The sequence below is a fragment of the Thalassophryne amazonica genome, chromosome 5, assembly GCF_902500255.1.
Source record: "Thalassophryne amazonica chromosome 5, fThaAma1.1, whole genome shotgun sequence".
Classification (NCBI taxonomy): domain Eukaryota; kingdom Metazoa; phylum Chordata; class Actinopteri; order Batrachoidiformes; family Batrachoididae; genus Thalassophryne; species Thalassophryne amazonica.
The window spans coordinates 5,723,057-5,747,928 of NC_047107.1; the positions used below are offsets into that span (position 1 = coordinate 5,723,057).

The 24,872-nt window shown below is 41.6% G+C and overlaps 1 protein-coding gene across 1 annotated transcript in view; it reads right to left on the reverse strand.

The window, feature by feature from the left end:
- Positions 1 to 2,605: 2,605 nt before the first annotated feature.
- Positions 2,606 to 24,872, reverse strand: part of hnf1a (HNF1 homeobox a) — a 65,185-nt gene continuing 42,918 nt past the window's right edge. The window contains exons 9-10 of the mRNA XM_034169682.1: positions 11,882 to 11,966; positions 2,606 to 3,016 (exon numbers count right to left, since the gene is read on the reverse strand). Of these exons, the coding sequence (XP_034025573.1) occupies positions 2,889 to 3,016; positions 11,882 to 11,966 (213 nt within the window). The 3' untranslated portion in view covers positions 2,606 to 2,888. The remainder of the gene's footprint in view (positions 3,017 to 11,881; positions 11,967 to 24,872) is intronic.

Sequence of the window (24,872 nt, forward strand, 5' to 3'; positions counted from 1 at the left end):
TATAACCACAGTTTTTCATGATTTCTTCACATCTGTGAGGCATTAATTTTGTTGGTTTGGAACCAAGACTTTGCTCATTTACTAGTGTGCTTGGGGTCATTGTCTTGTTGAAACACCCATTTCAAGGGCATGTCCTCTTCAGCATAAGGCAACATGACCTCTTCAAGTATTTTGACTTATCCAAACTGAGCCATGATACCTGGTATGCGATATATAGGCCCAACACCATAGTAGGAGAAACATGCCCATATCATGATGCTTGCACCACCATGCTTCACTGTCTTCACTGTGAACTGTGGCTTGAATTCAGAGTTTGGGGGTCGTCTCACAAACTGTCTGCGGCCCTTGGACCCAAAAAGAACAATTTTACTCTCATCAGTCCACAAAATATTCCTCCATTTCTCTTTAGGCCAGTTGATGTGTTCTTTGGCAAACTGTAACCTCTTCTGCACGTCTTTTATTTAACAGAGGGACTTTGCGGGGGATTCTTGCAAATAAATTAGCTTCACACAGGCGTCTTCTAACTGTCACAGCACTTACAGGTAACTCCAGACTGTCTTTGATCATCCTGGAGCTGATCAGTGGGTGAGCCTTTGCCATTCTGGTTATTCTTCTATCCATTTTGATGGTTGTTTTCCGTTTTCTTCCACGTGTCTCTGTTTTTTTTTTTTGTCCATTTTAAAGCATTGGAGATCTTTGTAGATGAACAGCCTATAATTTTTTGCACCTGCGTATAAGTTTTCCCCTCTTCAATCAACTTTTTAATCAAACTACGCTGTTCTGAACAATGCCTTGAACGTCCCATTTTCCTCAGGCTTTCAAAGAGAAAAGCATGTTCAACAGGTGCTGGCTTCATCCTTAAATAGGGGGACACCTGATTCACACCTGTTTGTTACACAAAATTGACAAACTCACTGACTGAATGCCACACTACTATTATTGTGAACACCCCCTTTTCTACTTTTTTTACTAATAGCCCAATTTCATAGCCTTAAGAGTGTGCATATCATGAATGCTTGGTCTTGTTGGATTTGTGAGAATCTACTGAATCTACTGGTACCTTGTTTCCCATGTAACAATAAGAAATATACTCAAAATCTGGATTAATCTTTTTAGTCACATAGCACTACTATTATTCTGAACACTACTGTATAATCAGTGGTGGGCACAGTTCCACTATTCCGCTAATTATCAAAGCTAATGTTTTCATTATAGGATTAGCTTTTCAGATAACTTTGAAAACCATCAGCGGACTAATTATCTTAAGATGAATTTTGGTCCAATAAATTTTAGACCGCTAACATTTTTGCAGGCGTGAACAAAGCTTAACAGTTACAAACATTTATGAAGTCTAAAATCAGTTGAGTACCTACCTGTTTAATGTTTTATAGTAGATGTGCAGTCTATCCTCTACAAACAAGAGAGTTGGTTCCAGAAGAAACCGCTCTGTCCTCTGCAGGCAAGGGAGAACTGGTCACAGAAAAGAAGAAAAACTCATTTCTTTTGACACCATACTGATATGTTGGCAATATCACCCAAGTCATCCAGAGGCATACAGTTTTAACTTATGGTTAAAATTTTAACCAAACTAAATTAGAACAAGTTATTTAACATCACGTCTGAAGTTTTATAAAGTGAAAATATCAGATATATGTTTTAGTTTTAAAGTAATGCACTAATTTTGAAGGTTTTAGTGTGGACATGCTGTGTCCAGGTGCATTATGGGTAATCTTCATTACATTCACAACAGAAGAACTGCATTTGTGACGCTCTGATCAGGCTCCACATGAACAACAGCATTAAACTCTAATGCTGCTGTATAGAGTTTAGGCTGTGTGCCTAAAACTCTTGTGAATATATTCTCTGGGTTTATAGATGTTGTTATTGTTTGTTTTATGTAAGAAGAAGCCCAGGTTGCTGCTTCATTATTTTCAATTGGAATCATTGCAGTCGATTCCTGTTTGCTCTTTAGAGTCCTGCTTATGTCAAACACTGTCATCTGTGTTCCAGAGTAATATATGAGGTCTGTCCATAAAGTATCGTACCTTTTTTATTTTTTTCAAAAACTATATGGATTTCATTCATATGTTTTTACGTCAGACATGCTTTAACCCTCGTGCGCATGCGTGAGTTTTTCCACGCCTGTCGGTGACGTCATTCACCTGTGAGCACGCCTTGTGGAAGGAGTGGTCCCGCCCCCTTGTCGGATTTTCATTGTATGAAAATGGCGGAATGAAAAGGACTTTTTTTCCATCAGAATTTTTTCAGAAGCTTTGAACAATTTATCTGGCTTTCAGTGAAAATGTTTTGGGCTTCACAGAGAATAAGGACTTTAACTACAGCTTTAAGGACCCCTTTAAGGACGCTTGGTGCGCTGCGTACGAGCTGCGACGATGCGGCACAAACCACTGGATCATTTCTAAGCTGATGGCTCTGTGGATACGAGACCGTTGTGTGCTCTTTCTCTGGTTATCACAAGACCTGGACATCAGCCATTTTCCGGCAGATCTCACTTTTAACAAGAGATTTTGTCATGGAAAGCCGCACGGAGGCTTCGCGCGTCACGACCGATTCGCTGATGAAGCGAGACAAAGGAACACCTCCGTTTCGGAGTGTTAGAGGACAAGTTGGGACAAAAATACTGAATTTCTGAATGTTCTAAATGTAATTTTTAAAACCTGAAGTTGATAACTTGGAGTATGAAAATCAAGCCCGCTGTAATGGCTCCTGCTCATCTTTCAGCGGTGTGGAGCTCCGGGGTCCCTATGAGGCATTAAAGCTGTAGAGTCCATGGGGCACCAGACTCCCTCCTTCAAAGTGTGTCTGGACGGGTTGTCTGTCCCAAACGTCCTCCCGTCCTGAGTCCAGCTGACGGCATGAAAGAGGCACTACTGTGCGGTAGAGACCATTTGTGGCGGAATGTAGGAGCTGATGTCAGTTGGTGACGGTGACAGGAGGTGAGGCTGACCTTCTGCGGTCCGAGAGGCCGGGTACAGCTCCAGGCTCTCCGAGGAAGCTGCAGAAAACAGCCATTTAACATTTGTCATCATGTTCATAAAACAGTCCCAACAGGAATTTGCAGAGACGGGATTTCAACAAATAATTCAACCCAGATATTTATATATCTCCTTCTGTGTATGTGTGTACATATTTATACAGTGATACAGCCACCTGTCTCCCAAACATGTAGACGGGTTGAAATCTTAATGGCTGAAATCCTTAGGCTGCAAATTCCTTCAAGGTTTGAAAACTTCATTATGATGAAAACACCATTTCCCAGCACAAGATTGTACAACAAACGTCGCGCAGTCTTTGTAGTTTATTATTTTGTAATGTGTTGTGGAGCCGAGCGGGTGTTCTGGTGCCGTCGAACGCTCAACTCAACCTATGTGAACCTTCACACACACACACACACACACACACACACACACACACACACACACACACACACACACACACACACCCTGCCCCTCCTCCTCCTCCTCTCCTTTGTGCATGGAGCGTAGTTATTGATGAAGGTTCCCAGTTCATATTCTCCATGTAAGGTGGAGTTGTGTCAGAAATGGCATCCAGTGTGAAATTAGTGCCAAATCAACACGCAGATCTGTATCAGATCTGTTTTTGATGGCAAGGAGCAAAAAGAGAAGCTGGAAGCGGTTACATGTTGTTAAATTAATCTGGCTATACCTGTCCAGCAGGTGGCAGTAGTGAGCAAAACTTGCTTTTTAATCAGGTCACCAAATACCAACATGTGCTCTTTTAATTTGGACAAAAAGAAGATGCCTTTTTTTGTTTGTTTGTTTTTGAGCTTCAGACGGGAGGGGGTGGATTAATTTGCAGTCAGATCTCTGTGTGTGTGTGTGTGTGTGTGTGTGTGTGTGTGTGTGTGTGTGTGTGTGTGTGTGTGTGTGTGTGTGTGTGTGTGGAAAAGGGTCTACTAATGTGTCTCACGGCGTCTGTCCCTCCAGCTGATGTTCTCTGTTCATGAATGAACAATCCAAGCTTAGTGATTTTTACAATTATCAGAACAGCAAACATCAATAAGTGACATCACTAAGACAACTTGGGCGTCACCAGCCAGTTAGTATTTTTCTAACACTTAGAACCCTGTCGTATGCCCTATTGAATGTTTAAGAAAATGAGGACTTATCTTGAGCTTTAAAATTTCAGGGTTGCCAACTCTTACACATCTGGTGTGAGACATCAATCTCACACTCTCACACACAAGCAACAAATGTCATGCCAAAATAAAAATTTCTCCGGTTAATTTTCTGTTGATGACTATATTAGACCACACACAAAACTGTCATGATTCGGGGTTTTGGTCAGGGTTTAAGCCTTTCTGCTTAAAATTCAAAGAAATGTGTGCAGAATTTCTAAAGTCATATCTTGTAAACTCGCTCATCTCTGCAACACAACATAAATGAAAATGCAAACAGCAAAATGACGGTTATTTACTGTTTCAGTAAAAAAAGAACCTCGAAACTGGTGTAAAATACAACATGCACAACATCTTGAAACTTTTTCCCTCTAACTAAATGTAGAACACAAGAACATACAGACGGCAGATGACAGGTAACAAATTGAGGTAAATATCAATAATGTAGAACATAGAACAATAGATGTCCCGTATATTTACAGTAACCCAAACACTATTTACAGGGTGAGTCTGCGGCGAGCACGTTCTGACACAAACTGATTCATGTCAACATTTTTTCTTTTTCATGGGCCAAAATGACAACATTTCTCTTCCTTGGATGGAGCATTGATCTGCATAGAGGCTGAGCGTTTGGCATTTTCCAGGATGAATTTTGTGATATCTGTGAATTTAGAATCTTTTTTGAGCGTATAATCAATGAGTCGAGTATCCTCATCCACGTCCCTGTGATGGTGCCCACGCAGGGCGAGTTCACCAACAGTCACAAACTGAATGACTTCCTCCATGCTTTTAATGTACTATCTGTTCTTTTCTACTTGGGTAAGACCCAGCAGATGGACAATATTTTTCCCCCGTCTCTGACCGTGGCCCTGGTACTCCTGCCACACGACCGTGGCCCTGGAGTGTGAGATGCTTGCCGCATGTTTATAAAACCAACTGTCTTTATTGAGTGCTTTTTTCCAAATAGTGTAGCTACGTTGAGTAAATCTGCCCTTATGGTAAGAATTAGAACTAATTTTGTCAGAAACGAAGCAGAAGCTGCCATTGCGCCTTACTGACTATTCGAGCCGTGGTCGAGTTTAATACCATGCTATGTTAAAACATCTCTGAATTTGCCCAAATGGCCACTCAGATTAAATGCTTAAAAGGGGCTGAGGTGGGTGATCCATATTTAAGTCCAGGGGAGTGGACATGAGGAGCACAGACGTTTTGCGCCCCCAGCCTGTGTGCAGAGATGCTGGAGCACAGTGCATCCGCTGGTGATTCACAGCGGTCCTGGACCCCAGCGTAGATGCAACACTCTGTCCAGTGGTTGCAGGGTTGCTGGTAGAGACAGTACGTGCAGGAGTGGGAGCTGCTTGTTTTTTAATGAGCCACTGATGCATTTCTTTTGGCATAATTTGACAAATGTTCGAAGTGCTTATGTTCAAAATATGGATGTTCAAAATATTGAAATGTGCTTATGATCCAGAATTATTGTTGCAACACCACCAGTGAGAAGACAGCAGTTGAACTAAGACTGGGAGGTTCCCTAGTAATTCGAGGGTACCCATTGGCTAGTTTCACACCAGAATAGACTCGCACACTGGGTAGGTACAGTAGATGAAGTGTACGTAAAGCCAGTGGTGGGCACAGTTCTGATAACAGATAATTATTGAAGATAATGTTTTCATTATTGGATTAGCTTTGTAGATAACTTTAAAAAACATTATCGGACTAATTATCTTGCAATAAATTTTTGTCTGAAAATTTTTATATCAATAACATGGTAAATAAAGCTGAACAGCTGCAATTTCTAAAAGTTAAAATCAGTTGAGCACCTACCTGTTAAATGTTTCGTAGCTGATGTGTAGTTCTACGCTCTGCAAAAGAAAGGAGACCTGCTTCAAGAAGAAACCGCTCTATCCTCTGCAGGCAAAGGAAAACAGGTTAAAAAAAAAAACCCTAATTTCTTTTAACCCCATACTAATATGAGGGCAAAATCACCGAAGTCATCCAGAGGCATACATTTTTAACTTATGGTTCAACTTTTAACCAAACAAATTTCGAACAAGTTATTTAAATTGTCATGTCTGAAGTTTTATAAAGTGAAAATATCAGATATATGTTTGTTTTAAAGTAATGTGCTAATTTTTAAGGTTTTAGTGTGGATATATGCTGTGTCCAGCAGTGCATTATGGGTAGGATATGGTCATCTCAGTACGTTCACGACATGAGAAATGCATTTGAAACACTCTGATCAGGCTCAAGGGACAACAGCATTAAACTAGTGCCTAAAACTCTCGTGAATATATTTTCTGGGTTTTTAGACGTTGTTGTGTTTGCGTTTATTAAATTCCACGCATCTTAAATGTAGCAGACACGAATTATCTGGAATTTTGTTTTGGCAAGTTTTCAAGGTCTCTACTGCCATCTACTGGTCAGTAGTGTTCATGGCAGTATTGGCCCTGAAGCTGGGCTGATATATTTTCAATTACTGTACTGGGCGACAGCTCAAACTGTACGACAGAACTGCACGGTGTACAAGTTCAGCGCACACAATTTATGTTCTCACACACGTACGTTCAAAAACCACACGTCGGACTCGTGTTTCCAGAAGCAAAACGTAAACGGAAGCTTTTTTTCAAACTTAATTTACAAAAACTCTCGATGGGAGTCCGGAGCCAGGGAGAGGTCACTTAAAGTGATATTTTTTCTGGCCATGATAATTTGTGTGCATGTTTTCCTTTAATTGAGCTCACGAATTAATAAAACGTGCGCACGTTTTCCTTTTGTTCAAAATGAACTTCATAATATGACCTAAATTGTCATCCTCACGACAGGGAGACGCTTCGCCCTCAGTATCCTTTTTAATGTGCTTAAATTCCAGATGATGTCATGCTGGGCAGCTGGAGTTCTCTAATATGTCCTTGTGCACCCAAACCATGATGATACTCTCTGACCACATCCATTTCTAATGGGGAAATGTATTACACTGTTTGCTGGTTTGTTGGCTAATAGCCAACATTTATGTGTCAAGACAATATTGAGTGCACGTTTTACAAATTGTGGCCACGTTTAAGTAGATCGTGCCCTTGTTTTACTCAAATGATGCTTAAAACGAGTGCACAACATCATAAAACGTGTGCACAATATAATAAAATGAGCGCACAATATAATAAAATGAGTGCACATTCTCTCCACATGCAAAACATTTTGCGATGACACTTCCAGGGCTTCACTTTACAAAACTTCAGAATTAGTGCATTATTCAGCATTAAAAGATATGTTATATTTTAACTCTGTACAAATGACAGAATTGACATTAATGGAGTTATTCTATCAGTATTCATTTTATTTAAACACCAAACCATAACTCAGCATTGCTTTATTTTCCAAGACCTCCACCTGACGGGAGCGTTGGGATTGGGTAGAGAGTTGAGTCTGTGCTGGAAGCCATGTAGTAAACTGGAGCTTCCAGCAGGGGGCAAGATGTTCAAAGACAGAAGTGTGGGTTGGGTCTGTTGTTGCTTTTGATGTTATCAGAAGCAATAGTGGTGTTAAAACTCAAATTGTTTTAGTAGTTGTAAATGTACCAGAGGCAATACTGGAAGTTATTGGTTATCTGTAACTTCTGATACGTTTTTGGCTGGTTTATCATTTTATCTTTATCAAAGATAACTTTTCAGTTATCTGATTATCTGTTATCGAAGTTAATTTTTTGGTTATCTGTACCCACCACTGCATAACGCTCTCCCTGATGGCTGTGAATCACGTTGGATTATCACGTTTGCTGTCAAATCGTAGTAAGTAGTTTTCTCTGGGCCCCTCCCCAATCGCACTGGGAGTGACATGTTTAGCCGCATGGTCTCCTTGAATTGCTGGCTGTCTGAGTGGTGTCCAAAAAATGAGGTGGGCTTCATAGATAATTGGCAAAGCTTCTGGGGAAAACCTGGTCTTGTTAGGAGAGACGGCATCCATCCTACTTTGGATGGAGCAGCTCATTTCTAGAAATCTGGCCAATTTTCTTAAATCCTCCAAACCGTGACTATCCAGGGTTGGGACCAGGAAGCAGAGTTGTAGTCTTACACACCTCTCTGCAGCTTCTCTCCCCCTGCCATCCCCCCAATACCCCATCCCCGTAGAGACGGTGCCTGCTCCCAGACCACCAATAACCAGTAAAAATCTATTTAAGCATAAAAATTAAAAAAGAAAAAATAATATACCACCTTCAACTGCATCACAGACTAAAACAGTTAAATGTGGTCTATTAAACATTAGGTCTCTCTCTTCTAAGTCCCTGTTAGTAAATTATATAATAATTGATCAACATATTGATTTATTCTGCCTTACAGAAACCTGGTTACAGCAGGATGAATATGTTAGTTTAAATGAGTCAACACCCCCGAGTCACACTAACTGTCAGAATGCTCGTAGCACGGGCCGAGGCGGAGGATTAGCAGCACTCTTCCACTCCAGCTTATTAATTAATCAAAAACCCAGACAGAGCTTTAATTCATTTGAAAGCTTGACTCTTAGTCTTGTCCATCCAAATGGGAAGTCCCAAAAACCAGTTTTATTTGTTGTTATCTATCGTCCACCTGGTCGTTACTGTGAGTTTCTCTGTGAATTTTCAGACCTTTTGTCTGACTTAGTGCTTAGCTCAGATAAGATAATTATAGTGGGCGATTTTAACATCCACATAGATGCTGAGAATGACAGCCTCAACACTGCATTTAATCTATTATTAGACTCAATTGGCTTTGCTCAAAATGTAAATGAGTCCACCCACCACTTTAATCATACTTTAGATCTTGTTTTGACTTATGTTATGGAAATTGAACACTTAACAGTATTCCCTGAAAACCCCCTTCTGTCTGATCATTTCTTAATAACATTTACTTTAATGGACTACCCAGCAGTGGGGAATAAGTTTCATTACAGTAGAAGTCTTTCTGAAAGCGCTGTAACTAGGTTTAAGGATATGATTCCTTCTTTATGTTCTCCAATGCCATATACCAACACAGTGCAGAGTAGCTACCTAAACTCTGTGAGTGAGATAGATTATCTCGTCAATAGTTTTACATCCTCACTGAGTACAACTTTGGATGCTGAAGCTCCTCTGAAAAAGAGAGCCTTAAATCAGAAGTGCCATGCTCTGTGGTATAACTCACAAACTCGCAGCTTAAAGCAGATAACCCGTAAGATGGAGAGGAAATGGCGTCTCACTAATTTAGAAGATCTTCACTTAGCCTGGAAAAAGAGTCTGTTGCTCTATAAAAACGCCCTCCGTAAAGCTAGGACATCTTACTACTCATCACTAATTGAAGAAAATAACAATAATAATAAAATTTTAACTGTTAGAGAAAAAAATTACTCATAACCATCCCAAAGACATATCGTTATCTTTGGTTGCTTTCAGTAATGCTGGTATTTGGTTAGACTCTTTCTCTCCGATTGTTCTGAGTTATTTTCATTAGTCACTTCCTCCAAACCATCTTGTCTATTAGACCCCATTCCTACCAGGCTGCTCAAGGAAGCCCTACCATTAATTAATGCTTCGATCTTAAATATGATCAATCTATCTTTATTAGTTGGCTATGTACCACAGGCTTTTAAGGTGGCAGTAATTAAACCATTACTTAAAAAGCCATCACTTGACCCAGCTATCTTAGCTAATTATAGGCCAATCTCCAACCTTCCTTTTCTCTCAAAAATTCTTGAAAGGGTAGTTGTAAAACAGCAAACTGATCATCAGCAGCAGAGGAATGGTCTATTTGAAGAGTTTCAGTCAGGTTTCAGAATTCATCATAGTACAGAAACAGCATTAGTGAAGGTTACAAATGATCTTATGGCCTCAGACAGTGGACTCATCTCTGTGCTTGTCCTGTTAGACCTCAGTGCTGCTTTTGATACTGTTGACCATAAAATTTTATTACAGAGATTAGAGCATGCCATAGGTATTAAAGGCACTGCGCTGCGGTGGTTTGAATCATATTTGTCTAATAGATTACAATTTGTTCATGTAAATGGGGAGTCTTCTTCACAGACTAAGGTTAATTATGGAGTTCCACAAGGTTCTGTGCTAGGACCAATTTTAGTCACTTTATACATGCTTCCCTTAGGCAGTATTATTAGAAAGCATTGCTTAAATTTTCATTGTTACGCAGATGATACCCAGCTTTATCTATCCATGAAGCCAGAGGACACACACCAATTAGTTAAACTGCAGGAATGTCTTACAGACATAAAGACATGGATGACCTCTAATTTCCTGCTTTTAAATTCAGATAAAACTGAAGTTATTGTACTTGGCCCCACAAATCTTAGAAACATGGTGTTTAACCAGATCCTTACTCAGGATGGCATTACCCTGACCTCTAGTAATACTGTGAGAAATCTTGGAGTCATTTTTGATCAGGATATGTCCTTCAATGCGCATATTAAGCAAATATGTAGGACTGCTTTTTTACATTTACGCAATATCTCTAAAATTAGAAAGGTCTTGTCTCAAGAGTGATGCTGAAAAACTAATTCATGCATTTATTTACTCTAGGCTGGACTATTGTAATTCATTATTATCAGGTTGTCCTAAAAGTTCCCTGAAAAGCCTTCAGTTAATTTAAAATGCTGCAGCTAGAGTACTGACGGGGACTAGAAGGAGAGAGCATATTTCACCCATATTGGCCTCTCTTCATTGGCTTCCTGTTAATTCTAGAACAGAATTTAAAATTCTTCTTCTTACTTATAAGGTTTTGAATAATCAGGTCCTATCTTATCTTAGGGACCTCTTAGTACCATATGACCCCAATAGAGCGCTTCGCTCTCAGACTGCAGGCTTACTTGTAGTTCCTAGGGTTTGTAAGAGTAGAATGGGAGGCAGAGCCTTCAGCTTTCAAGCTCCTCTCCTGTGGAACCAGCTCCCAATTCGGATCAGGGAGACAGACACCCTCTCTATTTTTAAGATTAGACTTAAAACTTTCCTTTTTGCTAAAGCTTATAGTTAGGGCTGGATCAGGTGACCCTGAACCATCCCTTAGTTCTGCTGCTATAGACTTAGACTGCTGGGGGGTTCCCATGATGCACTGAGTGTTTTTCTCTTTTTGCTCTGTATGCACCACTCTGCATTTAATCATTAGTGATTTATCTCTGCTGTCTTCCACAGCATGTCTTTTTCCTGATTCTCTCTCCTCAGCCCTAACCAGTCCCAGCAGAAGACTGCCCCTCCCTGAGCCTGGTTCTGCTGGAGGTTTCTTCCTGTTAAAAGGGAGTTTTTCCTTCCCACTGTCGCCAAGTGCTTGCTCATAGGGGGTCGTTTTGACCGTTGGGGTTTTTCTGTAATTATTGTATGGCTTTTGCCTTGCAATATAAAGCGCCTTGGGGCAACTGTTGTTGTGATTTGGCGCTATATAAATAAAATTGATTTTATTTAAACCAGTTTATCTTGAGCTTTTCATTAGGTGGGTGGAGCTTTTGGTAGGGTGGGCACTGCCCACCCCCTGCTCCTCCTTGGTAACCCCCGTGCTATGGTGCAGGTTTTGCATTTTGTATCACCAGTTCTACAGCTTGGTGATGAAGTGTATTGAGGAGGACTTTCACACAGCAGAAGAGATCAGATCGACGCTCAGCAATCTCCCATGTGCCTTCTGCCAAACTGCAGCTGAACATTTGGGTCTTCTTTTTTATGAAAATCTTCCCCTGTTCCACTTCATGGAGCTGTATAAGTGGTTTGAGTAAACCTACCTGGTCCATGTGTGGGGGACAGCAGGTGGAGGGAGTCTTCTTGTAAAGGTGGATCTTCGTCCTCCTCTGGATCTGTTATCAGAATCTAGCCGATGCAGAAACCAGTTAGTGTTTAAAAATCTTACCACATCAGTAGTTCTTTATTTTTATGACTGATTAAGATCATGGTTAGTGGGTTGTTGGTCCGGAGTAGAAGCTCAGCACCCTGTGGGCTGAGGGACACTTTGCTCCTGACTGATCAGATCACCGTTTGTCCTTCTGGTTACGAGTTCACTTCTCCAACCTTTTGTTTATTTATTTGTTTGTTTGACAGGGACAGTGCAATCAAACATAGTACAAAAAACATTTGCAGCTGATGTAATGCACAAAGAGAGTTTATAGCTTTTGAAGATACAGGCTGTTGGAATACCTGCTGGGCATTGCTGCCTGACGCACCTCCCCCAGTGCACTCTATGCAAGTGTGCTCCCCCATACACCTATGGGCAGGAACGGGTCATCAGCTGGTGACCACCAGTCACCGATGTTTCGCTCCTTTAACCCCAGTACATCTCTTGGTGGCGGAGCGATGGCAGGTGTCTTCACCTGTCACCCCCTGCTGATGCCCTAGGTGTTCTGCCCCCACCCCTATCTCTCCTCCTTAGTCATAGCCAGAAGCTGCCCTTCTCCACCTCCTCTGCTAGCTCCTTGATGGCTTTGCAGCTCCCTGCCCCTGTGCAGCCAATGTCTCGCAACAGACGAACTGTTGAGGAGCCCACAAAGCCCCTACACCCCACCTCAATGGGGCATGTAATGGCTTTCCAGCCAGCCTCCTGACACTCCGCCGCCAGGTCAGCGTACTTGGAACGCTTACATTCATTAGCAGCCTCCATCCCCTGTTCCCACGGGACAGTTAGTTTTACCAGCAGAATGGTCTTGTGTGGGACTGACCACAAGATCAGGTCTGGCCGGAGCGATGTTTCCACTATCTCCCTGGGAAACTGGAGCTGTCTCCCCAGATCAACCCTCATAGTCCACTCACCACCAGGTGAGAGGAATCTTGATGTTACTCTCTGGTGGGTGAGTTTGGGGTTATCCCCAGCTCTTACAAAAGGGATGGGAGGTCTCGCTGGGACAGGAGGTTTGCTGTTGGCCCGTTGTCTGCATGCCTCTGCCACCTCTGCCAGCTTTTTCAGCACCAGGTCATGCCACCACCTGTAGCGGCCTTGAGATAGTGCGGTCTTACAGCCTGAGAGGATATGCTGGAGGCCTGCATTGATGGTGTTGCACAGGGGGCAGCTTTCTTCCGTACCAAACCATAAGTGGAGGTTTCGGGGACAAGGCAGGGTGTCGTAGGTGGCCCTGATAAGGAAGCTGAGTCTGGGCTGGGGGATCTTCCACAGGTCAGCCCATGACATGGGCCTTTCTGTGACGCCTTCCCAAGTCATCCAGCCTCCTTGACGGCTTTGAGCCACTGCTTTGACACGTAGCCGGTCTTGCTCCGTCCTTGCCACCTCTGCCACCACCATGGCTCTTCTTTGTTCCTTGGAGGCCTTGGACCAGAAGATGGGGGCCTCACCTCTGCCCAACCCTGCTCGACCCTCCTGGACTCGTCCAATGACCTCCCGGTGTTTCAACCTGCTGACGACCATGTCAACCTCCTCCTGGGCTTTCCACTTCCTCCCTGTTCGCACTTGAGAGCCAGCTGCTCTCACTAGCTGGTCAGTGGAATCCCTTAGCTCCAGCACCAGTCGGGCCTTTTCCTGCCTGTATCCATGGCTGATGGATTGAAAAGGCAGTTGCAGCGTGTTCCTCCCGAATAGCCCCACGTCCGAAAGGCATCTCGGCAGTCCCAGCCACTTCTTGATGTACAGGTTTGCTAATCTGTCCATCTTATCTGCCATTGACGAGGGGACTTCACACATTTTCAGTGGCCACATCACCCTTGGATACAGCATGAGTTGGTAGATCCATACTTTGTACTTGCCAGGGAACTGGCTCTCGCTGATCCTTGCCAAGCCATCGGCAAGTTGCTTCCTCACTGCATCCCCCATCTGCTTGTCGGAGAGGTCTGCCGTATAGGTCCGCCCGAGGCTGCGGACAGGTTGGCTAGCCAGCAACGGGATCTCCTCGCCACCTGCGACAAAGATGGTATGGTCGCTCCTGACCCCTTTCCTTAGGGACAGGCTACATGACTTGACTACATGACCCAGCCCACAAGCTCGTCGATCTGCTTCAGCAGTCTCGCCATGCATGCTGCTGTCTGGAGGATGGTGGTGACATCGTCCATATAGCCTCTCACTGGTGGTAGCCTTTGTCCAGAAGGTAATTTCACCCCTCCCACCATCTTCCTTGCCCCTATGAGGATGATCTCAATGGCTGTAACGAACAGGATGGGGGAGATTGAACATCCCATGGCAATACCATCTTCCTGTTGTTGCCAGCTTGTGATGAAATCTTGATGGATACAGCACATCTGAAGGTCTGCGAAGTAGCTTGACACGAGGGTGCGAATGCAGATGGGGATATAGAAGAATTTAGGGCAAATTCGATGAGCTGGTGGACTGACCTGTATGCAATGGCAAGATCTAGCCAAACTACATGCATGTCACTTTTCTCTCTTTTTGCTCGCTGGATCTGCTCCCATATTACAGCCGAGTGTTCCACGCACCCTGGGAAGCCTGGCACCCCGGCCTTCTGGCAGCTGGTGTCAATGTACCCATTATTTGCGAGGTAGCTGGTCAACCTCTTGGCAAGGATGGCAAAGAAGATCTTGCCTTCGACGTTCAGGAGTGCAATACTTCTGAGCTAATGATGACTGACAGCTCCTGTCCCTGTTTGGACCCTTCAACAATTTAAAATATTAACAACTTCATTCAGTCATTCGTCCACCCTCACACATCTAAAACCCTACATTTTCACACATACCAACACATGTATAATACACAAAATCTCAAAACTAAATATCTATATGTTAACACACTCACTCCTTCACTCACTCACTCAGTGCTGTTTACAAATTGGTGCAACTTTATTGACATTTAAGCCAAGACTTAAGACTAGAGGTGAACATCTTAAACTCAGATATGGTCTTTAGCTCGAGCGGCAATGAATTCCACAGCTTTGTGCTTTTAAAAGAAACGTCGGACTGACCAGATGAAGTCCTGCACTGTGGGATCTCACAGTTCTGATTGATGGAACCTCTGGTGACTCTGTTACCGTTTGGGGTCTGGATAAATGACCTGAGTGGCTCAGGTAGTAGATTATTAATACATTTGAATAACAGTTTGAGAAAGAATAATGTACTAAAGCTGTCAAAGCTTCGCAGTTTATACCTCTCAAGATCTAAGATCTAATTAATTTTAAGCAATTAAGATTTCTTTACATGGATGTAGAGATGTTCTTAATATGATTATCAAATTTCAATTGGGGGTGAAGGACCAACCCAAGATATTTAAATTCTGTTACAGATTATATGCTTGCAAATGTGTTTGCAAAACTTTGTTGTACATTTTGTTTTCTAATTGGAAAAACACATTGAAACTGTCATGGTTAGATTTAGCACCAACTGATTTTGAATGAGCCATTGACTCACCTCAGCCATACATGTGAACAAAACCTCACTGCCTGCTCTGGTGACTCAGCAGGTGTGTAAAAAAAAAACTGCATCATCCACATAAAGTTGACAATTGGCACCATTTGCAGGTTACAGGAAAGTCATTTGGAAAGGGACTAAACAGCAAGGGTCCCAGTATAGAACCCTGTAGTATGCCCTGTTGAATGTTTAAGAAAATGAGGACTTATATTGAGCTTTAAAATTTCAGGGTTGCCAACTCTCATGCATCTGGTGTAACAGACATCAATCGCACGCTCTCACACACAAGCAACAAATGTCATGCCAAAATAAAAATTTCTCCCGTTAATTTTCTGTTGATGACTATATTAGACCAGATCACAGCACATTGTTTCTTAATGAAAGGAGAGGAGTTTAAGGAGCGCACACACACGAAACTGTCATGATTCGGGGTCTTGGTCAGGGTTTGATCGTCTAGCCTTGCTTCTGTTTTTGATTATCTATTTGTGGTTTCTTTTTATCTTTTTCTTATGTATTTTATCATCTGGTTATGTTCCTTTAGTTTTTTGGTTACTTTCTCGGTTAATCATTTATTTTCCGTTGTGTTATCCATTTTGCATTATCTGTGTAGTCCATAGTCTGTAGTTTTGTTTTCTGTTCATTTATTTTCTAATAGTAATTTTGCCATTTTGTTATTATTTGTATCACATCTTACACTTTAGCCATCATGAGTTCCTTTCTAGTTTTCCTCCAGCCTGCGTTTGTTTTTCAACATGTAATCATTAGTCGTATCTCTTGTCAGTTTTGCTTTGATCATTTGTTGTATTATCTCTTTATTTTTGCCACCAGTAAGTTCTAGTTTAGTCTTTGCTTTTTTATTTTCTCATTGTGTTTGCAGTCTGTACTGAAACCAAGCACATTAACCACTTGGCCAGGGGTGGTGGCCAAGTGGTTAATGCGCTTGTTTTCAGTGCAGAAGGTTCCGGGTTCAAATCCCACCCCTGCCACATTTCTCCATGTAATGTGGAGTTGTGTCAGGAAGGGCATCCGTCGTAAAACCTGTGCCAATTCAACATGCAGATCCACCTTGGATTTGCTGTGGCGACCCTGAGTGCAAACAAGGGAGCAGCCGAAGGGACTTACATTACGTGTTTGCACTCTGTCTTTCACTGTAGTCATTAGTTGTATTTCCTTTATACTTTAACCACACGGTGAGTTCTGTTCTTAGTTAAGTCTCTGCCTTTTATTTTCTGGGTCCTGTCACATGTGGTATTCAGTTCTTTTTTTTTATCTCTGTTGGTTGTGGGTGTGTTTTGTCTGTCACGCCCACCTGTTCTTCCCTGTCTTGTCTGGCCACTCCCCTTCCCTTCCTCACATCACTCCCTGATTACTCCCCATGTATTTAAGCCCTCACTTTCTCTCTGTCACCTGCCAGTTTGTTGAACTTGTTTCACATCCTTGCGTCCTTGTATCAGTCTTGTTTGCCTTGTGTTTTTGCTTGTGTTCTCCAATCTCTGTCACGCCATACACCTGACCCCTGCGTGTTTGCTGACCTATGAATCTGCCACTCGTTGACCTGTACCGTCACCCCGCTGACTGCCTCACTGTGTGTACTGTACTGTTGCCTGTTATCTTGATAAAGCCTTTTTACTTTTACTCCTTTGCCTACGAGTCTACATTGTGTGTCCTACCTCCTTCGTAGGGTGCCAGTGAAAATTAAACCTTGGAATTTTAAAGGTCTCACCCCCTATATTTTTTCCTTTTCAGGCAATTGTTGAACAGTTGAAATTTCAACAAAATTAAACAGTATTTAGAGGCTGCTCAAATATTTAATAATTTTGTGTATACACGCTTATTATACAAAACATGAAAAATGAGACATCTTAAGAGTAGAATCACTTTGATCTATACAAACCCTTAAAAGATTAACGAATGATATCAAAATCAAATGACATGGATAAAGTTATACATATTTATCAATTAATGTCTTAAGTGGCGTGGGTCACAGTGGATTTGTTTGCATTTGGAAAGCCTCTGCGATGTTCCTTGACAACCTGCAGAAGGTACTGTTTCTGGTCTTCCTGTTTGGTCAAGATGCTGTTGAAACTCTGAATCAGAGCAACACCCCTTTCAGCTGCATCATTCAGAACTTTCAAGCCGTCTTTTCCTTTGTCAAATGCCTCATTACCACACCATTTTTCAGGAGATATTCTCAAGAAGGAATCATCACTGTTGAGACACAGAAACAAATGTCCGCTGTTGGATGACACAAATTCAGATAAAGTTGCTACTCGGCCTTCTGTTCTGAAATGTTTATTCTGTTCTCTGGAGTGGTTTTGCCTGCTTTTCTCAGGGCTCCTACAACTACAGTTTTCTCTTGTGATAATCTCTCATCAAATAGGCAAAGAATGATGAGCCTTTCACTCAGGTACCAAAGATGACGGAAAAACACCTTTGTAGCAACAGGTGAGATTTTTTTCATTGTATCTCTTGTAGGCAATCAGGTCTTTACAAGTCATTTTTAGCTGCATAACGAGTCACTTGGCAGGTGTACCAAGATTTTAAATACACCTGTACAACAAAAAGATTAAACTCTGAGGGCAGACAACTCTCTAGGTGCAGATATATCTTGAGGCAGTAAATTAGTCTTCCCATCCAGCGGGCTCTGTGATATGCTCCTGGAGCCTTTAGGGTGACATTGTTGGTTTCATTGCCTTCAAGGAATAATAGAGCGAGCTCCAGTAACTCTCTGTAGTCATCTTGGGGCTGAATTAGCGTCAGCTGTTCTCTTATACATGTCAGCATTTCAGCAGTGTTTCTTTGTTGAACTTCAGGGTCTTCAGCTGCTGATTTTTGAATCTTTTCAAGAGATTCCCAAGCTTCAGCAAATCTCTCAAACATTTTAATATTTGGCCCAGATGAGGGCTCAAGTATGGCTTCAAAGACTTTTTCTACAGTAAGTTCATGTATGTGATGTCGGCATGCAAGGTGTAAACGTTCTTGCTGTAACTTGTTCTCAAGCAGAACACAAGCTCCATTTTTCTTGCCAATGTTGCTGCTTGTTGTGTCAAATGACATGGCTTTTATTCTGTCCCTGACTGCCCAGTCCAGAAGTGTTTCATACACAGCTGCGGCTTGTGCTTCCCCAGTGCCAATGGATAACTGAGGTACACCTAATAGTTTCATGGTTCCTTTGCCAGAAACTAAGACAGCCAGTCTTTCAACTTTAGATCTGGATGTTTATGCTGACATCTTCCCATCCCAGTGGACTGTGAGTGGAATCTGGGGGTCAAAAGACTTTATTTCTGTGGCTAGACTCCCCCTGTTGCTCCTTCTAGCCTGCCTAATGGTTTCTTTGTTAAATGCGTAGTGAAGGAATATATCCTAAATGTGCTTAAATATGCATTAACCATTTGTGCTTTTTTCCCCATTCAGAATCATCCTATTATTCTTCATCTTTTATTGAGCCAAGAATATATTGTTTGGAAGTGATCATTTCTATATTAATAGAGCTTGTTGCTGTTGAAGAATATATTACTCACATGCTCATAGTGATCAATATTTATCAATGCTTATTAAACATGTAATCAATAGCTAAGGTTAATTACACAATATCTATATGTTCAAATATTTTTTAAATATATGTTTGTATGCTGTTGAATTGTGTATTGTGTCTACCAAATTAAATGTATGTTTATGATTATATTTGATTTTGTTCTAAGATTTGCTTTTTTCAAATATTAGTTTAGTTTCTTAGCAGGCTGTTATGAAGATATGTTACTTATATAATCATTTTCAAAGCGTTATAAATGTGATGTGTCCCTTTTTCAGTGAAGCCCTGAAGATACATTGAGAAACATGTTGCAAACAGCATATGGAACAGGATGCCAGTACTGACCACAAATAGTCAGATAAGGAGACTAAACTTGATACACAGGTGTGATTAGACTTGTTTGTTAGAATATTGTGCAATTTTGAGATGTGCTAATATTCTTGTGGTATAACCGTGTGATGAGACTTGCTGACAGTCTTTCAGTTTGCAGTTTTCTGGCCCAAAACAATTTCCTATCAGTTTAGGCACAGGTGTCGCTTTAGGTGAAAGAGGAAGCAAGAACACTTCACGGTGCATGTGGGCAGGACCAATGCCACTAAGAAGAGAGATGAAGACCACTCAGATGAAGGACAATGCCTAAGATTAGCATGAATCATTGTATTAGCATAGGAAGACAGAGGAGTATAAAAACAGAGCCCAGCCCACTCTTCGGGTTCCCCTTTGCTGAGAGCTTGCAGGAACACCAGACACCTGGTTAGAAGCTCTCAGCTCCTGGGACCCTCAGAACGTCTGGGTATGATATCTCACTCATTCTGTAAAACTTGCATTCTGTTAAATTCTGTGACATTTAAATGCTGTTTAATATATCTCTGAGTGGTGGTCTAGCCCTCAGAGTAATTATGTTCAAACTTAAATAAGTGGTCAAAACCTTTCAAATCAACGGATGCGCAGGATAAGAGAGACAGGGGAGAGCGAGGTCACTGGAGACCCCTAGATTATCCCAAGCGTAGTCATCTGGATTCAAACCAACAACAGAAATAGTTGCAGATGAGTTGCTTTTCTGTCACTTATCTGGGACCTATCCAGAGCTAAACCACCTGTGATGATTTTCCTGGTACGTTTTTGTTTTGGTTCTCAAGATGGACCAGCCACTGGTTCTCCTGATGATTGGTCTATTTCTTCACCTTCAGTGTCACTTTCAGTACTTTCAGAAACAGCTACCTGTTCTGTCTTTGGTTTTCCTTTCCTCACTTCGCTTTTCTTTCTGTTCCAATTTTCTATCTATTTGAGGCCATTGTACCTCTTTGACCCTTTTCTCGTTGAGCTTTTAAGAATTCACGATCTTCTTCAATTTTTATTAATTTCAGTGCATCTTGATGTGCAACATGGAAAAGATCATCAAGATTGTGTGAAATCCTTTATTTTTCTCTGCTGGCTCTCTGACTTGTGTGTTATGTTCTTCCTAAGTTTCTGATACTGGGTGAAGAGTTCTTTTATTTTATTAGAGATGTGGTAGCTCTGTCTTGTAGGGATCCTTGCTTTCTCCCAAAAGGTAAGAAGCTCACTACTAGTGTCTTTGGCACTATCTGGAATTGTTTTATTGTCATTACGATGCAAGTAGAGAAATCTGCTTAGCACTTGGCGATTACTTGGCAGCTTGACTCCAGTAATGGAGGAAGACATTGGTCCAATTAACCATATTCCCTTTCTACTTGTGCTAAGATGATCCTTCATATCCGAGGCCATATTTTAGCAAATCTGGAAAGTAAAAGTGTGTGTTTCTGCTACAAGAACACTACAAAAGTAAACTGCGGAATGATATAATAATTCTAATGATTTATGTAAAATGTACTTACTTGATGAATGATGATGTAAATATGTGGTTCACTGTAATAGCATGAACACTAGTTATCATATAAATCAGCCTGTTCTGGAGGCTTTACATTTGTCAAAAACAGCTACAGAGTTGTTTTCTCAGACTCTGGCTCTCAAGACATGAATGTTTCACTCACAATCGCCGATACTAAGTATTGAAAAATGCATCAACTTTGAGCAACCTCTAAATATCAATTGATTCAAAAAATATTTTGCACATGCATTTCCAATACCAAAAGGAAAAAAGTAGGGGGTGAGACATTGTCTCGCTACAGTTTTTATTTTTGCTGTATATAATCATTGGCACCCTACCACACTACCCAGCCATGACAGAACAAACTGCCCAGTACCAGGATACTGCGGGCTCGGACCAGAACCCGACCGCAATTGAGGTTTTTTTCCATCCTCTCCTTTTTTCATTTGTTTCCGTGACTCCATCACCCAGAAGGAAAAATTCAACTATCTGGATCAAGCCTGTGAGCTGGTTGAGTTGAACCCATGACTTTTTGAATTATTCCCTAACCTAGTAGACCTGGTTGATTTATTTGCTGCAAAGAAACTCCCCGTCTGGGTGACGCAGCCGGAGCTCCAGCTCTGCACCTGCCAACAGTGATTCTGAGTGGTCTGATATGGACGAGGATGAATCACCTGAGGCAGATGAATCAGCACTCCAAGCCACAGCCACGGTATTTTTTAGGATTCAAGATTTATTTTTTGAATATTGCTGATCAGCCGGACAGGAAATGCATTTTTTCTGCTATAGATCGTATCCTGCTGGCGGAGCCAGAGATCATGTCTACATACCCTGAACTGACTAATATCAAAACACAGTTCAAGCAAGGTTGAGTTCCTGCATATATCGAGGACCCCATGGACTTTCTTTTTGAATCAGACATCAACAACCTTTGCTCAGACGCTCCAATCACCGCTACACTGTCCAATGCCACAGTAACTCCTGCTTATTTTTCCCTGCCAGTCTCTCAGCAGCCTCCTGCATCGACTCCAGCGTCGCTGTCTCCACTCAAAAAGTGGCTGAAGTGTAACAGATCCTCAAAACCTAAGGTAATAACACAGAATGACTAAAGTAAAACGCAGAGACAACACAGCTTAATGTGGCTGAAGTATAATAGACAATATAACCGAGGCTCAAGTGGAAGAAACAGAAAATAAACATTCAGGGCCGGATAGAAGGACAAAGAGAGGGAAACAAACGAAGGCTGGGCGACAAAACCAGATTCTGGGCAGGTCCAGGGCCAAAAAACAGCACTCTCATCATTTCTGCATTTGCATTTCTCACCAGTTTTCTGTTTGTCTGTTTTTGTTTCCACCACTGAGTTTTGTTTTGGGTCCTTTCTTCTTTCTTCTGTTGCTCCCTTAGTTATGTTGGGGTTTTTTTTTTTTTTGGTTTCGCCGGTCTCCCCACTCTGTGTTTCCCGGTCTTCATCTGTCTCTCCATCCTCAAAAACATCTGTTTTTGTGAGCGTAGCGTAGTCCCTGTCCTCCCCCTGACCCGACGATGATTTCAGACCATTCTTTTATGACAGATCCTCACACTCTAATTGCCACCCTCCGGCCTCCCTTGTGAACCAGCATAAGCCTCCAGACTGACCCCTGGTCAATTTTTTTTTTTTTTTTGCCCTTCGGCTTGGCACATGGTTTCCCACCTGGTATTCCCTGTTTTTTAGGCAGGTCCCTGCCCATCTTCCCAGGTGTGTGCCACCAATAAGTTCTAGTTTAGTCTTTGCTTTTTATTTTCTCATTGTGTTTGAACTCTTCACTCCCCAGACCCCTCAACCAGGACCATCTTGACCCCCAGCCATTTTAAGCATTTTTCTTTGCCATTTTTCTTTATTTAGGGATTCCATCATCTACAGTCCATAATATAATCAGAAGATTCAGAAAATCTGGAGAACTTTCTACACATAAGCAGCAAGGCTGAAAACCAAGATTGAATGCCTGTGACCTTCCATCCCTCAGACGGCACTGCATTAAAAACCGACATCATTGTGTAAAGGATATTACCATGTGGGCTCAGGAACACTTCAGAAAACCACTGTCAGTTAACACAGTTCACACGCTACATCTACAAGTGCAAGTTAAAACTCTACCATGCAAAGTGCAAGCCATACATCAACAAAATCCAGAAATGCCGCCGCCTTCTCCGTGCCCCAGCTCATTTGAAATGGACAGACGCAAAGCGGAAAAGTGTGCTATGGTCTGATGAGTCCACATTTCAAATTGTTTTTGGAAATGATCAGTGGTGGGCACAGATAACCAGATAACATAATCAGATAACTTAAAAGTTATCTTTGATAAAGATAAACCGATAAACCACCCAAAAATGTATCAGAAGTTATAGATAACCGATAAATTCCAGTATTGTCTCTGGTACACTTGCAACTACTAACAAGCTGATTTTGAGTTTTAACACCATGATCGCTTTTGGAAGCATTAAAAGGGCCAACAGACCCAAACAATGAGTCAGCACTTCTGTCTTTGAGCATCCTGCCCCCTGCTGGAAGCTCCTGTTTACTACATGGCTTCCAGCACAGACGCAAGCTGAGGAGCGCTATGAAGCTCACCTCTCTGCTCAATCACAACGATGCCGTGAGGCAGAGGAGGTCTTGGAAAATAAAGCAATGCTGAATTATGGTTTGTTGTATATATAAAATGAATACTGATAGAATAACTGTCAATTCTGTCATTTGTACAAAGTTAAAATATAACATATCTTTTAATGTTGAATAATGCACTAATTCTGAAGTTTTGTAACAAACACAGACAGATCACAAAGGATTCTGGGTAAAATGTGCCTCGGCTAACACTGATTGGTTTGACTCATACATTATGTAAACCAACGCGTTAATGTGATGTGTGTCGTGTGTTGCTGTTTACAGATAAATGTGCTTTTGTAAAACATTCCATTTTTTATTTAAAAAAAAAAGGCATTTAAAAAAGCCAAGTTGTAATTAGATAACTGTCTGATATAACCTGTGTCAAAAATAATAATAGAACACTGTCATGATCTACTGGTGCCAGACGTTCAGTACATAAGCTGGGTTTACACTGTGCGAGTTTTGGCCCTTTTTCAGATGATTTTTCATTCGTACGAGAATTTTTTGGATCACATCGAGTTTCAGGTTAATCGCGCATCCTGCATCGTGTAGTATACGTGGAGTAACAAGCTGCGTTTAACATCTCACGACCACCTCCTGATCGCCAATCGTACGGGCCAATGAAAATCAAACCTGTCTGATAGTATTCTGGTCAGCCGTCATGTGGGTATCCTGCTGCTGAAGAGCTACAAGCATCCAATCTCTCGCACTGTGCCTGTGCAAACACCGCAGACCTGTTTTGTAATTTTTTTGTTGTTGTTTTGTTTTTAAACTTTGATGTCTCCCATCAAGAGTTTTTGTAAATTAAGTTTGAAAAAAAAGCTTCTGTTTACGTTTTGCTTCTGGAAACACGAGTCCGACGTGTGGTTTTTGAACGTACAATGTGTGTGAGAACATAAATCGAGCGCTCTGAACTTTTACACCGTGCGGTTCTGTGGTACAGTTTGAACTGAAACCGAGTACAGTGATTAAAAATATCATACAGTGTCTGCCCAGCTTCAGGACGAATACTGCCATGAACACTACTGGCCAGTAGATGGCAGTAGAGACTGTGAAAACTTGCCAAAACAAAATTCCAGATCATCCGTGTCTGCTACATGCGTGGAATTTAACAAATGCAAACACAATAACATCTATAAACCCAGAGAATATATTCACGAGAGTTTTAGGCACTAGAGTTTAAAGCTGTTGTCCGTGGAGCCTGAACAGAGTGTCTGAAATGCATTTGTCCGGTCGTGAACGTACTGAGATTACCCTATCCTACCCATAATGCACTGCTGGGCACAGCACATGCTCACTAAAACATTAAAAATTAGCGCATTACTTTAAAACTAAAACATATATATGATATTTTCACTTTATAAAACTTCAGACGTGACGGTAATTTTAAATAACTTG